The sequence below is a fragment of the Castor canadensis genome, chromosome 13 (assembly GCF_047511655.1).
Source record: "Castor canadensis chromosome 13, mCasCan1.hap1v2, whole genome shotgun sequence".
In the NCBI taxonomy this organism is placed as follows: domain Eukaryota; kingdom Metazoa; phylum Chordata; class Mammalia; order Rodentia; family Castoridae; genus Castor; species Castor canadensis.
The window spans coordinates 78,895,068-78,916,058 of record NC_133398.1 but is presented as its reverse complement, the minus strand read 5'-3'; the positions used below and the strand labels follow the sequence as shown (position 1 = coordinate 78,916,058).

The 20,991-nt window shown below is 38.8% G+C and overlaps 1 protein-coding gene across 4 annotated transcripts in view; it reads right to left on the bottom strand.

The window, feature by feature from the left end:
• Pcsk5 (proprotein convertase subtilisin/kexin type 5) overlaps positions 1 to 20,991 on the bottom strand; it is a 413,349-nt gene that overhangs the window by 368,202 nt on the left and 24,156 nt on the right. For 3 of the 4 annotated variants that reach the window (XM_074052070.1, XM_074052071.1, XM_074052074.1), the window contains exon 2: positions 4,891 to 4,995. In XM_074052070.1, the coding sequence (XP_073908171.1) occupies positions 4,891 to 4,995 (105 nt within the window). The remainder of the gene's footprint in view (positions 1 to 4,890; positions 4,996 to 20,991) is intronic. The other variant, XM_074052072.1, reaches the window with a different exon arrangement.

Here is a 20,991-nt window from a genome sequence, read left to right as displayed (position 1 = left end):
AGAGCTTGTACTCGTACCCAGAGCTCTCCCACGAATAACATCCTCTTTGACCAAAATGGTTGTGGCTGGAAAAGACTTCTAAACAGATTAATAACAGGCTTTGAGAATGTGATCTCGGACTATTGTCTATGAAATTTAGCTTTGGTATCTTGAGATTGGTTAGCCAAAAAAACCAAAAAGATATGGACAAGAAGGGTAGCAGACCTGTCGGGCTGTTGCTGTGAAATGTACCAGCACTTTCTACAAAACTGTTATTACCGTACTAGTGCTGCTGTCGTAGAAGTCTGTGAATCCCCATCATTTGAAACGTCAATCATAACATAATGCTTGCATATGGGAAGCAAGGCTATTCTTGTTCTCTGAGCCCAAACGCCCCAACTGACCACAGCACCTTCTTAGCATCAAGAGGGTTTTTCTGACAATGTTGCTACTTTTGTAGTTCCTTCTTTGGAACTTTCTCAGTAACAAACAAAAGTAGCTGTGCAATTTACTAGAGAAAACAAAAGCCAAGATCTGTTTTGTAAGTGGATTCCCTGCAATTCACCCATCCCTTTTCCTTCTCTTGAGAAGTTGGGTAAAAATAGCCTCAAGTTCACATCACCAGTTTCTTCCACAAGAAGCCATTTTACATGGTCCAAACCCACAACTGTGTCTCCACTCTAGCACACAAATCATCTACTGTCTGCACACCATAGATTAAAGAAAAGAAGACCCACCCAAGAAAGCAAACCACACCCACACTTGCTGTATGCTCTCACTGAGGTTCACTAGGAGTGAAGAATGTAAAATAAGCTCATGGGAATTTACAGAGTGCTATGGTTTGGATGTAGTTTTTCCCCAAAGAATTCATATGCTGAAAGCTTGGTCTTCAGTGTGGCAAAGTTAAGAGGTAATTGGACATTTTAAAGTAAAATCTAGTGGGAGGTCATTAGGTCTTCAGGGGTGTCACCTTTGGGAGAGATTAAGGTATTTATCAGTTCCCAAGAGAGGAACTTGTTTCTAAGAGCAAGATTGCCCATCTCTGATTTTCTGTCTTGCTATGTCATACCTCTCTTATATACTCTCACCATGATGCCATCTATCATGAGGTGACACAGATAAGGGGATCCTCCCCAGGGCTGGTACCATGCTGTTTGGACTTTATCCTTCAAAGTTGTGAACTAAATAAGCCTCTTTTCTTTACAAATTATCTAGCTTCAGGTATTTTGCTATAGAAATGGAAAACAGATCCCAGCCTCAGGTATTTTGTTATAGAAACGGAAAACAGACTAATAAACAAAATTTCGACAAAGCACTTATTAAGAAAAGGAAAATAGGTGTGGCCCTGGTGGGCTCTTATCTGTAATCCTAGCTACTCAGGAGGGAGAGATAAGGAGGATCAAGGTTCGAAGCCAGTGTGGGGGAAATGGTTCGTGAGACCCTTTCTTGAAAATACCTAACACAAAAAGGGATGGTGGAGTGGAGTGGCTCAAGATATAGGCAACACACACACAAAAGAAGGAAAATAGTAATTTTAAAGTAGAGAAATCTATAGCCACAAACCTAACCACATGATTATGATTAACACCTTCAATGATGAAACAAATTTGCATCCTGAGCCTTCCGGTCTAATGCACTAAGGACACGCCACTTCTCTGCTGTTCTCACCAAAACTCTTCTTACTAAACTTGAATCTGGTCATAAGGAAACAGACACACCCAAATTGAAGTTTATTCTACAAAATAACTGGACTATCCTCTTCAGGAATAGGATATCTTTGCAAGGAAAAAGAACAGAAAACTGAAAGAAGTATGACAGAGTAAAGAGGACCTAGAAAACATGACAACCAAATGTGATCCTGGCCCAGAGAAGAGACCATTGAAAATTGTGGATTGAATAATAATACTGAATTGATGTTAATATTTTTTATTGTAATACTTATGGTTACAGAATGTTCTTTTTAATAAATACACAATGTAATAGTTAGATTTGAAGTACATTTTTAATGTTCATAAAATATGTGCATATATCTATATATACATTGTGTGTGTGTGTGTGTGTGTGTGTGTGTGTGTGTAAAAAGACAAAGAATGATCAAGTAAATGTGGGGAATCTGTGAAAGCTATAAGAATGTATTTTGGATTGCAAAAAGAAAAAAGGCTAGGCACCAGTGGCTCTCACCTATAATCTTAGCTATTCAGGAGGCAAAAATCAGGAGGATTGCAAGACCCTATCTTGAAAATACCCAACACAAAAAAGGGCTGGTTGAGTGACTCAAGCAGCAGAGCACCTAACAATTATGAGACATTGAGTTCAAACTCCAATACAACAAAAAAAAAAAAAAGAAAAGAAAAGAAAAGAAAAAGCATGCTAGGTAGGCCTAAGTTTGCCAAGGATTAAGCTGGAACACTGTGGGATCCCCTCTCCTCTGCTTCACCATCTTCAACGCTAAGATGCATCACTATGTCCCAAGGTTCCCTGAAAGCTGTTGTTGGAGACGCCAACAGCAAGCTCCCTCAGAGAACCACCACATCTCCGTCTCCAAATCCCCAGAGCCTAACATGGTCTCACACATACTAGGAGCTCAAGAAATGACCAATAAATCAATAGACTACAAGAAGTATCTGGAAGAAATTGTGGGCAATCCCTTATTTGTGGCACTTCATCTGCAAAGTATATAGAACTGTGTCTTCCTAAGAAAATGGCTGGGAGAGACAAGCAGAAAGCACGGACAGTGAGGTACAGCCCTGCTCGCAGGGATTCTTCTTATTGGGGAAGAAGGCGGATGGAGCTGGTACCCTTGGGCTGGCCTGAGGGGCCCTACGGCTCAGGGCTGAGTGAGGATGCCGGTACATTCCAGGTACAGTGAGTCCCAGATCCAAGATCTCTGTTGTCTCATGAAGTTATTTCATACACTGAGATAAGAAAAAATGAAAACCAAGATGCCCAAGATAACAATAAGGGTAGAGACAGCTCCATATTTGGTAAATCTTTCACAGGACAACAAAGTCTCATTACATTCTGTTCCTACTTCCCAAACCAACAAGGACATCACATGGATTTACCACATGAAGTCTGAAATCGAAATCCTTTTAATTACCAAAGTTCAAGACAGTTGTTTAACAGATAAAAAAAAAAATGTGACTTTGCTTTGAAAATGTAGCTAATTCAAAAGTGTCCCAAATTTTTCCAGAAAAATTAAATTCTGAATAGAGATAAGAAGAAAATCTAATCTGCAGGCCACTGAAATGTAAGTTTCAGGGGATGTCTCTGTAACTCACAGAAAATTGGGACCTAAGAGAAATGTACTTTTTCTAACCACCAAGATACAATTTCACAATCATGAACAGTATGTCATAATAGTCCAGAGAAAAATTTAACAAAGTAAGCCATGGCACATCACAGAGGGCAGCACTCCAAATTGCAAACCTGATTTGCATAGTAAGTCAGACAGGAGCTCTGCCTTAGTAAGGAAAACAGTTTTCCAGGAATCTCTACCTGGGACTGCTAGGCTGGCTGGTAGGGTCTTGTTTATCACTTTATTTCGACATGAGCTTTTATGGCAAACCCAAATCATAATAGGCAAAAAAGCAAAATACCCTAATTAATAAATAATGTACTGTGAGCTCACAGAGGAACTGAGAGGAGGTGGAAGGCTATGTTGCTTCCTCAGTACTTGCCATTTTGGGGAGGCCAATTAGTTCCCATTAGAAGTTAGCTCTTACATGATAAAAGCGAGAGCACACAAGGATGGGGTGAGGATAGGTAAGACACCTAAAAAACTAGCTAGCATTTGTTGCCCTTAACACAGAGAAATTAAAGCAGATACCTTAAAGCAACTGAGGCCAATAGGAAAAGGGGACCAGGAACTAGAGAAAAGGTTAGATCAAAAAGAATTAACCTAGAAGGTAACACACACGCACAGGAAATCAATGTGAGTCAATGCCCAACCAGCAAAAACCCTTGTTCCTTCCTGTTATTGCTTATACTCTCTCTTCAACAAAATTAGAAATAAGGGCAAAATAGTTTCTGCTGGGTATTGAGGGGGGAGAGAGGGAGGGGGAGGAGTGGGTGGTAAGGGAGGGGGTGGGGGCAGGGGGGAGAAATGAACCAAGCCTTGTATGCACATATGAATAATAAAAGAAAAATGAAAAAAAAAAAAGAAGTTAGCTCTTTCCTCCACTTAATTAATAAGGACAGATAGTTAACGCCACATCAGAGTCTTACTGTCTTCTATTAGATTGTCTCTAATACCTTTCAGCTTCCCATCTTTCATGTCACCCTGCTTCACTCAGCTAAAGCAAGAGATTGTGATACTTCCTTTTCTGCTCTGCAGGGGTATATTGTCTGTGCAACCCAAAATGACATGGTGGAAGAAAGATGCTAGATGAGCCCCCTAAGAGCATAAGTCAGCTTCTACCCATCTGATTTCAAGCATCCTTCCTGCCCCAAACATGGTCTAGTTCTGGATTACCAAAGTCAAGAAAAAATCAAAAGAATTCTAGGGAACCAGAGTTCTGACTTAAAGGTCTATGGAAAAAATCCCTCCTTCTATGGGACTCACAGATATCAAGTCTGTATGCAAATAAGTATGGTATTCATATTTCAAAAATTCTCTCTCTCTACCTTCCTAATCCCTACTCCCTCACATGTCTCCATGAGAAACCCACACCTGTGGCTACCCCTGGGCTGTTCCATACCTGAGATGACAGTAGTACCTCAGTAAAAATCAAGCCATATGCGTACTTTTGTCTGAACACTGCATACTTTTGCGTTGATGCTAAACCAAAGAATAGTATGACAGGTCTTGAAATGTGAGCTTCATGCTGGTCACTGGCTCCCAGTCTGTTGTCACCAATGAAAAATGCAGAAGCTTTGCTTCTTGGTCCCCACCCAATTGGTTCTTCTTACCTTTGGTTCCATTGAAATGAAACTGTGGGTTCCTCTGCTCGAGAGAACTGACCTTTTAATCGTCCTGCTGTGGTAGAAGTGGTAATAGTCCTTCAAGGCCCCAATCTGCAAAGGCAAGGTGGGAGGGAAAGCACAGAAGAAAGATGTTAACGTCTGAAAACAGTCTAGTTTTCTGTTTTTCATTAAAATAAGAACGCAAAACAAAAAGATCCATAAATTATGCAGTTGCCTGCTGTGCTTAAATGTTACGTGAACCTTGGTGATCACTTTTCAAAAGAAGGACATGTGATATGAAGTGGGGTGTCCTTGAGGCAGTGGTGATTATAATGGCGCAGCTTAGCCTCTCCATATCTCCTGCTTAATGTTTAATTTATATGCAGCATTTTAAGTAATTCTATATCAATCTATACCCAAATGTGGGGAAGAATGGAAAAAAGTCAAATAGTTCTATGGTTATAAAAACACATTGCATTTTGTTTGCTCTGAGAAATGCACAGCGAAGGACCTTGTGAGATTATTTATATAGTTAATTTGAAACACATCTTAAGGAGTTGATCTTTCACAAAGATAATACAGTTTGTCTCCTGACTTCAGTAGACACTATAAATGCATAGGCCTTATTCATATATTGCCAAACTAAAAGTGGAGTGGCGATTTCTAAAACAAAACAAAAACCACACATCCTATCAATCAGCTAAGCTTCCTGTTTAAAAATAGTTTGAACTACTTTATCATACTCTTTTCTTTAACATTTGGGTCTTCTTGTTTTGTACCCATTTTCTTAGTTAAAAACAGTTGGGTCTGAAAATAAGTCCAAGTTCACTCTGGAAAAACAAATGAACAAAATCCCAAACAGCCATATTCTCTAAGCAGATTATAAAATGTGGATCAGTAAATGAAAACTGAACCCTACAAAGAAGACAGGAGAACTTGCCTCTGTTTCAGCTGACATTCACAACAACTAAGGAGCACATACTTACTGAGCCTCTGCTGTTTTTTCTGTAAAATTGGACTTTGGGCTACTTAATTTCTAAGACCTCTGCTGTACTCCTATTCCATTCTTCAGCACTGACACTTTCCTGGCTTTGGGCAAATACATTAAATGACTAATTCTTCAGAACAATCACAGTTCTGCCCTAAACAACAACCATAGTCAATATTGCATAATGAAAAACTTGGGTTTTCTTAACTAAAAACAAAATTGTGGGTACAAGTTAATTTATTCCAGAACAACACTTAATTGTAATTCTTTTTATCGCGTTCTCAACCATCATTCCACCCAATTTTTGTGCCATTTATAAGTCATCTCTTCATTGGGACTTTCTGCTATAATTGAATGTTGCATCATCATTAATGTTTCAAAGGAAGACTCACATTTTTCATTCAAGTGGAAAATGCCCTGACCTACACAGAAGGAATCCTGGACTCTGAACACAAGAGAGGGATGAGGACAGACAGGGAGATCCTGGCTGAAACGGCCAATCTCAGTGATCCTGGGCTCTGAGCAGCAGCAAACAATGAGGAAGAGGACACAGGGTCCAGCCTCAGCCTCTACGTATAACAAAAAGGAGGGATTTACTGACCAATTTTAAGATTCTGGAAGACAAAGGGTAGAATTCAGGAGTGGCTGCATAATCTTTTATAAGAAAATCTTAAAATCCCCAAAGCTTAGAGTTTCATTTCACATAGCTTTCGAGAAGGGTTTCTTGGGTAAATATAAATACAGTAGTTTTGGCAGAAAAGAACATGGAGTCTCTGAGGAAGAACCTTACAGAATACTGATCACCAATGTGAAAAATGCCAGCGTGTTTAAAATCATGGCTACTCAAGTATAATGGAAACTCTTCGATTATAGGAAATGTGTGAACTCACTATTTATGGCAAACTGTGGATGAAATACATCCTGAAGACACATTCAGCTCTTTTGTGGCCTCCCTGGTATAGTCTGGAATCCCAGTGTAGTCCAATACGTTGTTAAATGGAACCTCTGTCTTGACTTAAATTGATTTGGGACCTTGGATAAATTATTTAGTCTCTTTTGGTGTTGGCTTCCTCAACAGTAAATGGAGAAGGGCACAGACATAGTGACAAAGACTGAATGTCAGTGTCAAATGGAGGATAATAGTGTTTATGGGTTAATGTGGTTATGAGGATTGAAGGACGTAACCTGTGAACTGTCGGGGCAAGTCACCACCTGGTACACAGAAGTGTAGAAAGGTTATTAGTTTCCTTTCCTAATTTAGATTCAAGTCTGACCTTCTTTCACTTGGCCAAGATTCTTCCTGGTCTTTATGGGTATCACTTCTTTTCCTCCCCAGTCTCACTGGCAACAGCTGGAAGGGTTGATGAAACACACTGTTGTGAGGATGCAGACAACAAGGGTGGTTTACACAAGATTGGTGAAACGCATGAGGTGAGACAACTGTTTTACGAGGTGCTCTGTATACCAAGAAAATGATAAACTGCATCTCCATTTACATCTGCATTTGCCCCAGCCTTTCTATTTCTAAAGATGTATTCTGCAGAGTCACTTATGTACAAGGATGGATGTTAAAGCTAAGTGTAAGTGCAAAGGATGTAACCAGCCAGTGACCATCCACAGCTCACTAATTCTACATGAATGAAAAGGGGTTGAACTCCTAGCTATCATGGGTAAAAAATAAAGGTGCGGAACCTGTAAAACACATAACCCAACTGTTGCAGAGAGAAAAAAAGGAAGACTCTATAGTCCATATATGTTTATAGTTGTAAAGACACTAGAAAAACAGTAAAGAAGAATGGTTTATGCCCATGCATTATTTTTTCATTAAAAAACTGATTAAAAATGAAAGAAGCCAGGTGTGGTGAACATGCTTGTAATCCCAGCACTTGGGATGCTGAGGCAGGAGGATTTCAAGTTCAAGGCCAGTCGGGGCTACACAGCAAGACCCTGTCTCAAAAAAATGAGAGAACTAAAGGAAGAGAGGAAGGGAGGGAGGGAGGGAGGAAGAGAAGAAGGGAGGGAAAGAGGGAAGGAGGGATAAATTGAAATAGCATATGCACACATGTGTACATGCAAGTACACACAAAATTCACCTACTTTTCTGGGAATTCATGTACTCCTCAAAGTCCATGTGAACAGTACAAGATCCACATCTATTAAGGGCACCAAATCTGTGAGCAGTGGACTGGACTTTCTCTTTATCTCTTAGAGATTCTGTTTCCTGTATAAAGTTGTAGAATGGTGTCTCTCAGCGCATTGGTTGATGCCTCACTGACTGAACACTTACCATGTGTCTGGCATCTTGTTGATCTTCTACATGTTATCATATTTAACTTAATCCCCAAGAACCCTTGAAGATAAGCATCACTAACCCTAATGTGATAAAGGAGGGGAGATGCTGAGGTTCTGGGAGAACATAAATGTGCACAGGTAGGAGGGGCTGTAACGAATTGCATATGCTGGACCTTCTTAAAAAGAAGCCATATGTTTACACAATCTTGTATATAACCCAGACATCCTCAGTTAGGTACCTCTGGAGCCATAGGCTGGAGATACCAACGAGCCACAAGCTCCGCGCTGTCCATTCTGCCACCCTAGTAGATGACAGTTGCTTCTGAGCTTCTTACACCCATTTGTGCCACTCTCCTCTCTCAATCTACACAGTAGCTGGAACAATGTTTACAAAATGCAAATATGACTATAGGATTTTTGTGCAGTGCTGGGGATCAAACTTTGGGTCTCACACATGTGAGGGAAGTGCTGTACCACTCATAGCCACAGCTCTAAGGTTATATGTAGTATCCCTGACAAAATCCTTCTGAGGCTTTACTTTGCTTTTAAATAGTATGAATTGATACTCAATACTCTTTTATAACATGGCTTTTAAAATTGAATCAGAATAATAGTATCACATTAAACATTTATACTATGCCAGGAACTATTCAATATGCTTTACCTAACTCATTGAATGAAGATCATTGTCCTACCCTAACCTAAAGGACCTGCAGGATCTGGTCCAGACCCCCTCTCCAGCCTCACTGCAAATCATACCTGGCCATGATGGCCTGCTTTTAGTGCCTTGACTGTGTCATGCTTGCTGATTCCTCTGCCTGAAGCACTTTCTCCTACCTCCACCCTCCACTTGGATTCCTCTTCCCTTACATCACTCCTGGGGCAAGGCTAATGTCATTATATCATCTCATAGAATCATAAGAATATGTTCCTGCAATTCTACCTTGATTAGTACAACTGTTTGTTTAATGTTTGCATCTCCACCTGCCTGCTCCATTGAGGCCGAGACACATCTGTTTATTCGCCATTTCATCCTCAGCTCCTAGTAAGTGACTCAGCACATAATAGGATCTACAAAAAGATCACTAAATCATCTGAGTACCAGAATTCTTGAATTACAAAAATCACATACAGTAGAGCTACCTTTGGTTCAAAATCTCTTACAAAAGTATCACAAAACTACCAAAATAAGGCTAACTTCAGCAAACATGATTTAATTTTATTTTCACCGAAGAGCCAATTCTGCCAAGGTTTTGATTCTGAAGGTTGCAGGTATCTCTTCTTTTGTTTTGTTTGCAAAACAACAGTGAAAGAACAGTGTGCATTAGTTGAATTATTTTGCTTCATGCAAAAAAATAATCAATCATCTTCCAGGAATATATATATATATATATATACATACATATATATATACATACATATATATATACATACATGTAAGCATATTTGTGCCTCTCAGCTATTAATATGCATGTCCTTTATTGGTAAGAATTGTGTCTTTTATATTCTTTCAACAGTAGTGAGCTGGCTGAGAGCATTTAATAAACATTAAGAAGAAAAATGCCCTAACATGTTGGGAGTTATTAAAAAGAAAGAAAATGTACGAAAACAGAGCAGTACTATTATCTATAAGCAGACTTCTATCTAGCTCCTTTGGGGTAATGTAAAACAAAAGATGACTGTGTTTGTGTTATGTAATTACAATAAGGGCTCAAACAAGGAACAATATATAACTAACACAGGAACATCTTATAAACAAATCAGGAACAACAGAAGTAGCTGAAATATAAAATCAGACAGATCAAAGCCCAGCCTTTTCTTAACACTACATAGAGAGAAAGAGTAATTTCCTCCCTCTCATCCTCCTTGAGTTCATGCTCTGTACAGTCACACACATTCTTTTTTGTCTAGCAATACAACACTATACACAACACTTGATGAATTTCAACTTTTGCTTCTAATTTTATCAAGTTTTTGTGACACTTTCTTGCTTAGTGGTAGCTCCTCACACTTGGGCCCAGAATTTTCCTATTACTACCCTTTCTCAAACCAAAAGGTACTCTTAGGAAAGGCTATCACAAACTATTTTATGCTAAAGTGTGAATGACTGGGTCTTGAGAGACTACTTTAGGGGCTACTGCAGTTGATCAGAAAATTAGGACTTAAGCCAAATAAATGTGTCCATAGGGTTGTAAAGAAAATTGTTGGAATTTTTTACTTATTCTTTTACCAAAGGAAGGAGATAACCTTCCCAATGTACTAAATTATGATGTCACAAGTGAGCTCCTGACTTCAGAGCAGAGAAGGCTGGGACCCACCCTCTACCCTACAAACAAATTAGCAGCAACCAAAAGATGGGCACAAATTTGGACAGACTTTGCACAAAAGAAGATATATATATGACCAATAAGTGCATGAAAAGATGCTAAAATGCAATTAAAATCACAGTAATGCTGCACACATACTAGAATAGCTAAATTAAAAAGACTGACATGTGCAGCATCAGAACAATAAATTGCTGGTGAGAATGTAAAATAGTTCATTGTTGGAAAACAATTTGGCAATTTCTTATGAAACGTATGCCCTCCTCATGACCTAGACATTTCATTTCTAGCTATTTACTTAAAGCAAATGCAAATAAATTTCTAACAAACCTCATACACAAATGTTGTTAGTCCCTTTCTTAGTAACAGCCTCAAATGCCCATCAATAGGTAAATGATGAATAAATTATGGCATATTCATAGAGTAGAATGCTAACCTAGCCATAAAAAACAAAGAAAGAAAGAACAACCAAAAGAACAGGGCTGGGGATGTGGGGATGTAGCTCAGTGGTAGAGCACTTGCCCAGCATGCCTGAAACCTTGAGTTCTACCTGTAGACTGCAAAGCAAACAAACAAAGAAACAAAAACCCAAACTACATATATATGCAATAACATGAATGCATTTCCAAATATAATGCTGACACAAAGATTGCATATTCTATGAGTCAATTAATACATAATTCTAGGTCAGATGTACCTTATCTTCAGTGATAGAAAACAAATCAGAGATAGGCTGAGTGCCAATCAAGGGTTAACTGAGAGAGAACTGGAGACATTTAGGGAATGTTCTCTATCTTGATTATGATGTTTATTCCATCACGACAGCTCCTCGTAGGATTGCATAGACCAAATGAACCCATCATACTTTCCCAACATGAGGCTTAGTGGCATTACATTGATGATTTGACAGCAAGTTGGTGACTTGGCATTGGCAATAATGGAAGTATTTGTATCACAAAAAACTGACAATGGCTGCAACTTAGGGTTTTCTTTTCTTCCTGCCCAGTCAGCCCTTATGCATTTGTCAGGACACCAAAATATATTTGTTGTATATATTTGTCAACACTCATCCAACCTGCAATTGGAATATGTAAACTATACTTCAAAAACTGGGGAGTAAAAACTGTTATAAATCCCCTCTTCTGATCTATGGCTATCTCTATGCAATGTGTAAAATGACTTAAGAGATTGGGAAATTGAAGAACCTAGTTACCTAAAGCTGGAATTTGTCCTCCCAACTCTTATCTTTCCCCTACTTGCTCAGGTGAAATGGGGGAGAACCAAGTCACCAAGACCATTGTTCCTGCTGACCAACCTCTTTGCCATAAAAAGGTGCTAAAAAGCTTGAAACTTCCACTTGTTAAACTCATGCCCGAGTTAGAAAGGAACAGAAGTAGTACCTGGATATACTGTCTCTCCTTCATTCAGATCTTGAGTCTGATGCTTCCTTTGCACCAATCCAAATGTGAGAATTCTAACATAGCTATAATAATTTGTCTTCTGTGTCCCAGACTCCATAACTCTCAAGGTCATGATTTCTTTACTTGGTCTCTAAGAATACTCCCAACCTCAGGCCTTTGCCTGGGATGCTCCTTCAGAAATCTCCATAACTTATTTCCTCACTCCTTTCAGGTCTTTGCTCAAATCCCAGTGTCTTAGGGAGACTTTCCCTGGCCAACAATTGAGAACTGCATACCTTCTGGTATGCCCCAAACCCTGACTTATTTTTCTCTATAACATTCATCACCACCTAGCACATCATACATGTCTTTTATTTGTCCCATTTACTGTGTTTCTTCCTGCACTACAATATTAGCTGCACAAGTGCAGGGACTTTTGTTTTATTCACTGCTAGAGTGGCCTTAGCTCCTATTAACAGCACCAGGAACACCCAGTAAGTATATCAAGTAAATAAATAATGGTCTCTGAGCTTCATGTCTCTAACCTTTAGGGACTGTTTCTTGCTCACCCTTTGGTGGCCATTTTTGTATAGACCATTTGACATATAATGTAACAACATATGTAATTACATCTGAAATTAAGAATTTATCACTAACATCTACATAACGACCAAAATCTGCATTTATATTTCTGAGACTTCTTTCTTATCTCATCACAGTTAATGACTTCTTGAAATCACTGAACAAAAATGATATTTAAAACAAGGCTGTTGAATTAGATAAAAATATTAAATTAGAGGGCAAGGAAATACAGAGGTCTGGTGAACTGCTAATATTTATAGAGTACAAACCAAAGGGCAGGCACTCTTCATTGTGGCCTGGTGACAAGTATGGGAGACGTGTCATCAGCCCCACTTTACACACAGGAAAGTCAAAGCTGACAAAGTGTAAGGCCTTGCCTAGGATCACACAGCTAAAGGACAAAACTGAGGTTGATGCTGGACAATCTATTTTTATAACTACTCTAAACGACGTTGAAAATAAAGTTTCTGAAGATGAACATAAAACTACAGCCACCCTCAATTACAATCCAAAAAATGGTATTCTTACTAAGAGTTGTGTTGAGAGGGGATGTTTTCTGGGGATATTTCCAGATACAAAAAGAAAGCATTGCCAAGGATCTTCAGGAGCAAGAGACAGTTCATTCCTATAGTCTGTGAGAAAAAGAAGCCTGGTCTACATACCCAATTCTGTCTCCAAGTTTGTAAGAAAGTGTCTTTAAGGTACTACTCAGATCAAGCTTATTCTACATTAAACACAGCATCTTGGCACCAAGATTCATAGATGCTACTGAACCGGGCCATGGGATACCAGGCCCGGGTGCAACAAACACCCTTCTTAGGCTTTAATTTCAAGTCAACCATTCATAAAACCCTCTGGATTACTTCCTCAGTTCCTTCAGATTCAGGTTCAGCATTTGAGCTCTTCAGAGAACAGTGCATGAATCTGAGCTCTTCAGAGCACATGAATTTGGTGCAAAATCATTATAATAACATCTTTAAGAATGAAGGAAAGATATATAATCTCAGTGATTTCATCTATAATCTTTCTCTGAAACATGTAGTTATGTGGTAGGAAGAACAGTGGTCCCTAAATATCTGTATCTTTACTCCTCAGAACTTTTGAAAATGATGTCTTCTATGGCCAAAGGGACTTTTACAGGTGTGATAAAATAAGAATCGTGAGGTGGAGAGATTATCCTGAACTATCTGGGGCTTTATACCATCATAAGCGTTCCCAGAAAGGAAAAGAGAGGGAGTATAGTTAGAGACAGAGACATGATGGTAAAAGTGAAGGACAGAGAAAAAGAGATGGATGCAAAGATGAGAGATTTAAAAATACTATGCTACTGGCTCTGAAGATGGTGGAAGGGCCACAAACCCAGGAATGCAGAAAGCCCAAGAAGCCTGAAAAGCAAGGAAAGGTCTCCACGTGTGGCAATTTGTTACAGCAGTCATAAAAAACTAACATAAGGCAGAGCTAGTACCTCTAGGGATACCCATGAGAAGCAAAGTCAATGAAAGCAGAGATTATTTGCATTTGGTCATTTCTATTCCTCATAATTTTTAGGACTTCTGGCTATTCAGTCATCAAGTTCCAAGTGGCTATCCCAGCCAGTTGAGTGGCTCAAGTGGTAGAGTGCAGGCCTAGCAAGTGTGAGGTCTTGAGTTCAAACCCCAGTGCTGCCTAAGAAAAAAAAAATCTAAAACTAAATGGCTATCCCAATATAATAAGAATGTTTAATATTGGCCAGATACTCTGCTAAGCACTTTGTTAGCTTTATCCTGTTTAATTCTTCAAACAAGCAGAACTTTCTCAGAAAAACAGAACTGGTAAATGTTTTGTTGATTTGAATCCCAGTAAAAACTACTGCTAAAAGCTAGCACTTACTGCAGTCTTTTCTATATTATGTCTACTCTTCCCAACAACCTTGGAATGGAGAAGTGTCCTAATTTTATGCATAAGGAAACTAAGCTTAAACCTAGCAAAGATTAAGGCATAAACCCAAGAGAGGAAATGTCCGAGCCAGGATTTATAACCAGGTCAATACAACTCCAAAAATCTAAACATTTTCTAGTAACATTTCTATTTAAAATGTATTCAATTAGCTTCATAGAGCTACATGCATTTCTATGGACACACTCAGGTATTATTCTTATCCTAGCCCACCTTCTTATCCTAACCAACATAAGGCCCCCTTGTTTTATTCTAAAACCATCTGATCAACAGAGCATAGGAAAGCCTAAGTCCTTATAGTTCATCTTAGAAGAAGACAATCACAAACATCTTGGCTACAAATCCTAAGCAAGAGAGAAACAGAACAATTTCAGCAAGGAAACCTGAGACACAGCAGACAGGGTAAGGCCCAAATTTCCCCAAGTTCAATTGACCAAATGATAGGCTTCCCCACTATTCACAAAGGACAGGAGTTTTGCCTCAAAGCAAATCATGGACTATCAGAGTTGGGAAAGACCTTAACAGGATTTTAGTCTTTACAAGATTTTCCCCACTGGATGCAGGAATCCACTTTCTAAACCAACAGAGCACTGCCTTTTCTGGGGCAACCCATTTGTTAGAAAGTTCTTCCCAGTAACTTGCTACATCTACTCACTACTCCTGGTTCAAGCCAGTGGCAACAACCCAGTAATATCTCCCTTCTACCTACCAGACGATGAACACACCTCTACTGGTTCTTTCCCAGTCTTGGCTGACAATTGACTCTCACCATTTTTCCTCAGGTAGCAAGCCTTGGTAGGTTGCCTCCCCTAGACAAGCCAATAACTGTAATGTCTCTCCAGAAAACTGGAGCCTAGAACAAAACACATCTCAGTTCAAGTATGGTGGAGCCAGGCAATGCCCTTTTGATAAACTGGCTTAAAATTAGAATACTTTTAGCAGAGTATCAGAAACCGTTTTAAATTTGGTTCTCCTCCATCCTGTATTTTAATTTGCTAAATGTAAATGACAAAAATTTACATTTCTGTTAAATGCTGAAATTTCATTTTCTATATTCTGCCCTATGCTTTTATAGCCTGTCTAGACATTCGTTTATTTACTGAGTGCATACTACATGCCAAGCACCTACCCAAAGACTACAGATCAAGCAAGCAAAACAAAATCCCAGCTAACGAGGAGATAACATTCTGATTTGGTTCCATCAACCCCACTGTGTTAACAGCAAGTTTGAAATTTATGTCTCCTCTACTACATCAGAATATTTCCCCTAAGACTGCTCAAATAAATTTTCATATTTGTGCACTATAAAGGAGGGCTGGGCTCAACTTATGATATGTTTGTAACGGTTATTTTAAAATGACCTGGAAATGGCATTAGACTTTTGTTTTCTTCAATCCAGTTTTGTCCAAGATGAATAATGATGTCCTTAATGTAAAAGAATCCTTGTACTATATTCCCTAGATAAGAACATTTATTAGTGCTATTTGGAGTCAGCTATTCTTTTAAAAAAGTTTTTTAAAAAACCCATCTGTAAGTAATTTCTGGAGAAAGTAAAAGAAATTATTGTTTAATATTTAAGCTACTCCACCTGCTTGTAAGACACACATCTCTCCCCCACTCCCACTTCTACACCCCAGCCTCCCTCCACACACAAAAAACCTGAGAGACAAAGAGTACACATGGTCTAAATTTCAGTCTTTACTCTTTTTCATTCGTGATCATCCCAGAAACTTAAAGCATTTCCACATATGTGGAAACAAACAGAAAACAGGGCATATTTGGTTAAGTGGAAATAGTGCTACAATTTCCTTCTGGGAGAGTACATTTTCTCTTTGGGTCCAATGATTCTCAACCCTGACTTTCCATTAGAATTAAATGGAGACTTAAAAAGGAACACTAATGCCAGAGTTCCCCACCTTACCAACCCCAAAAAGTCTGAGTTAAGGCAGGGCATCTGTATTTTCTTGCAAAAAAGCTCTCTAGGTGATTCTAATGTGCAGCTAAGGTGGGGAAACACCACTCTGACCCATCCATCACAAGCTACAGTTCTCTAGAGCCCCATTTACCCTGAATTGTGTACTCTCCATTCAAATATTCCCAGCTATTTAATTAACATAAATTTAAATAAGAAAAATCCCAAATTAATTTTGTTTTATTTATTCACTTATCTACTATTTATTTTGTGGTGCTGAAGACTGATCCCAGGTCTTTGCAACATGATAGGCAAGTACTCTATCACTGAGCTACATACACCCCAGCAAGGCCTGCTGTTCAAATTCTTCTTGGCCTCTCTGGGAAACATTCATTCCTCCCAGATAGGGGACAGGATGCCTTTTGAAATAGGGGTTTTATATCTCTTATCACACAGGATCCGTAAGAAAATTTCCTTATGACTAGCTCCAAGACAGTTTCTATGGTCTGCCTTGAGGAGGGAGTGAAAACCAAAAAGTATGTAACAAAACAATCGTATCACAAAGACATTCTTGAAAAGGCGAGCTAGATAAGAAAACAGATTAGTAGTTGCCACAGGATGGGAATGAGGCAAAAGGCTGATTACAAAGCAATAGTAGGGAATTTTTTGAGGCAATGAAACTTTTCTCTATCTTTATTATGGTGGTGGTTACACCACTCTATGCTTGTGTCAGAACTTATCAAATTATAAGCTGAATTGAAGTCTTACAAATGATACCTCAATAAACCAGATTTCTTTTTTAACGTCCATAGGGAAAAAAAAATCTCAGCATCAAGGGAGCTAGTCAATAAAGTAATGCAAAAGTTAAGAATTTGTTTGTTTAGATTTCAATATATTACCAAATTGACTTTATTCCATTGCAAAGCATCCCTATAGCCATGGCATCCACTTAACACTTAGAATTACATGGTACAAACAGCAACCCTAAAAATTATGCAAATATGTAAAGCTTTCATTTTCTTAAATAAAGGAAATATTTTTGCGTTCCTTAGTAAAGTAGTGCTCTCACTAACATGACCATCTTAGTCACAACAAAAAGCAACAGCTGATGCTGCATAATGGAGCTGTTTTGGAGTGACTATAAACTCTGAAACCATAGCTGGAGATTTTGTCATAAAGATGAGAAGGCAGAAGTGGCTGAGAGTCTCCTAAGAGCTGTTAGACCCACACCTAACATAATTGTCTTGGAAACAGGAAAAGCCTCTAAGTCAGTATGGCCCCAGGGCCAGAAGCACCACACCAGCAGCACTGGTATCACCTACAAGTTTGGTGAGTCCCACCTCAGCGTGAATCTAGTCACCCCCCTGCTCAGCCAACCCAACCCAAGAGGAGAGGGTGTGGCCACCATGAGTGAATGATGGAGCAACATTCAAAAAAGGATGCAGCATTGCTGTCAATCCTGACAACAATCAAGATGAAGTACAAATGCCCCCCTGCCCCGCCCATTCAAGCTATATTAACTTCTTGATTTCATCCTCTTATAATGCTATTAGCCCAATTTATATTTAAAACAAAACTGGATTTTATCTTAAACAAGCAAAAATGTCATTTTATTTTCTCTTACAAAATCAGAGAACAGGAGGTTAGAACAGGTCCTGCCTGGAGGGAAGAGGGGCTCGTGCATGCGGGGGGTGGGGGGATGGATCAGTGGGAGGGTGAATACCTGTGCAAATAGTGTGTACACATGTATGTATATTCCAGGAATGGGGGAGGAATGAGGGAAGATGGCTGGAGGGGGTGAATTCAAGTATGATATATTTGATATACTGTGAGACCTTTTGTAAATGTCACAATGTACCCCCACCCAGCACAACAATAAAAAAATACAAAATAAAACAAAATTCAGCACACCCAGAAAAAAAGTTTTATCCAAGCTCAACTGTAGGAGATAATCAAAAACATTGTGAACATAAGGTTCACAGTACGAAGAGGTGTAGTTATCTGTTAAAGACCATCCTGATGAAAACTCAGTTCATCCCATAAACCCATGGGTAAAGTTTTAGAAGTAAAAAATGGTAACTATTAATAGAAAGTTAAAAGTTACATGTATGTAAATGCAAATCTGATACCTGTTGAAACAAGTCCAGGAATCAGAAGAGGGGGATGGAAGAGAGCAGTAGAGGGGTAAATTCAATTATGATATATTGGACACATTGTAAGAACCTTTGTAAATGCTATAATGTACCCCTACCCAGCACAACAATAAAAAGAAAAAGAAAGGAAGAAAATTAAACATTTGTTTCCCCTCAACCACTGAGTCCTGTCCCATTCTGCTTTGTGTGGACAACATCTTACCTTCTAAGGCCCAAACAGAAGGACCAATAATAATCCCTAAATTTTTGATAAATCCCTCACACCAAAAGATCAGAACATGCTTTCCTTTTTCTTTTTAAGTAAAATGTTTTGGTATGTCAACAGGTATCTTAGTAGAAAAAAAAAAGTCTTTTGATCAGGCTCAGATAACAGCTCATCAAGCATAAGGAGCTTGCTTTGCATGAAATTATGGAATTCTTCTTACTGATACAAACTACCCATGATACCCATGGTTATAAATTCCTAATCTGTACAAGTGATGGATCCACTCTTTTAATCAGCTTGGGGAGAAGATTTCACCTGATGATAGTTCCCAAGTTCTTCAGATGACACATGCTCAACAAATGAAATTTGAACATCAGTTTAAGTAAACACTGCCAAGGTAGATCTGTTGACCCTCAACTCCCTCCACACATACTTCCTTGCAAAACAATTTTTCATTTTTGGGTAGAATTGGGGTTTGAACTCAGGGCTTCCTGCTTTACCACAGGTTCCAGGTGGTAAAATTCCTAAAGCAGTGCCTGGAGGTGTGGCTCGAGTGGTAGAATGCCTGGCTTACAAGAGCAAAGCCCCGAGTTCAAACTCCAGTCCCACAAAAAAAAAAATTTACAACCTGTCAACAGGAAAAAACAACTCACAAACCACATGTTTTTGTCTAACTACTTTATCCTATTTAATAGCAGTACTGATTACCTATATTCTCATGGTTTTTTTCCCATGTTTAAAGTGCTTCCTCCTACATCCTTTTATATAAAATGGTGCAATATAGCCAGGGATATAGCTTACATAAGATGGCATCATATAGCTGGGGTACAGAACTTGCCAAGCATGCATGAGACCCCGGATTAAATCCCAGCACTGAATGTAAAACAAACAAACAACAACAAAAAAGATGATGCAAATAGCATTTTGTAAAGCTTGTTGACTATTTCCTGCTACTTTTATACTAACACCACAAATTTGTTTTGTTTTGTTTTGGCAGTACTGGTGCTTAAACTCAGGACTCACACTTGCTAGGCAGGTATGAGTTGAGCCACTCGCCAGCCCTTTCTCGTATTGGGTATTTTCGAGATAGAGTCTCTCAAACTATTTTCCCTGGCTGGCCTGGAACCATGATCACCTGATCTCTGCCTCCTAAGCTAGGATTACAGGGGTGAGCCACCAACACCGGCCACAAATGGTTTCAGTTTGGCTCACCAGGGTCTACCAGATTTGACTTTCATTTGCCTTTCTGTTATCATCCCCTTGTACTTTCATATCCCCTTACTACACTCCATCCTCACCAGTCTCCTCTTCCTCCCTAGCCTCTGGGCCTTTGCATTTGCTGTCCTACCTGCCTGGGATTCCTTTTGTTTCAATCCCCTATTTCCTAATTCCTTCTCAGTTTTGATCATTTCCTCAGAAATCAAAGTCTTTTTTGACTTCCTAAGGGGCCTTCACTGGTCAAGCTGTTTATATCCTTACTAACTTTTAAAATACTGGTATATTGCCAGCACTTATTACAGTGCCTGGTACATAGTGGTTACCTAACACAAATATATAGAAGGAGCGAGTGAGCAACTACTGAAAAACAGGTAAAGGATTATTATGTCCATTTTCTAACTAATAAAACTAAGGCCCCACTAAACTCAGTGATTTCCCAAGTTTACACTAGTTGCAAATGACAAGATTTTTCTGACACCACACTCGATATTGTTTTCACTGCTCTAAACAAAACCATCAAATATCCTAACTCCTGCTTGAGAGTCATATTTTCAATTTTTACTGAAGTTTCAACTCCAACCTGATTAACTTTAGGATTAATATCTTTATCTCAACAATTCCTAAGCCTGTCTGAAGTGCCGTGCTTTCATTTATTTATTTCTTTTCTTAACATAAAAAGTCCATTGACCTTTATCTCAGCAGCTTGTTTGGTCTTAAACATATATAAAATAAATCCAAAAAAGAGAGTTTAAATAACCGTTACGCCTACCAAGTAAACGTTTGTATCCATAAACTAGAAAGTCAGACGTAATGTTTAAGAAAATGTACTTGGCACACTAGGTTGAGTTTTAAGTATCTCTCTTCTATCATTCCTAAGTACTTACTGTTGACATAAAAGATAAACTCAATACAGTGTTTTACCAAAAGAATCACTGCAATGTTTACAGATTTTTTTTTTGCAATAACTGAACACATATATTTATCTGGACAAATATCTCGTATCTGGAAAAATGAAAAAAAGAACTAACTCCATTTAAAAGATATTAAGTTTCTATCTGAGGCTGCCACAGAACTCAAAATTAGTCTGTGAATTATTTT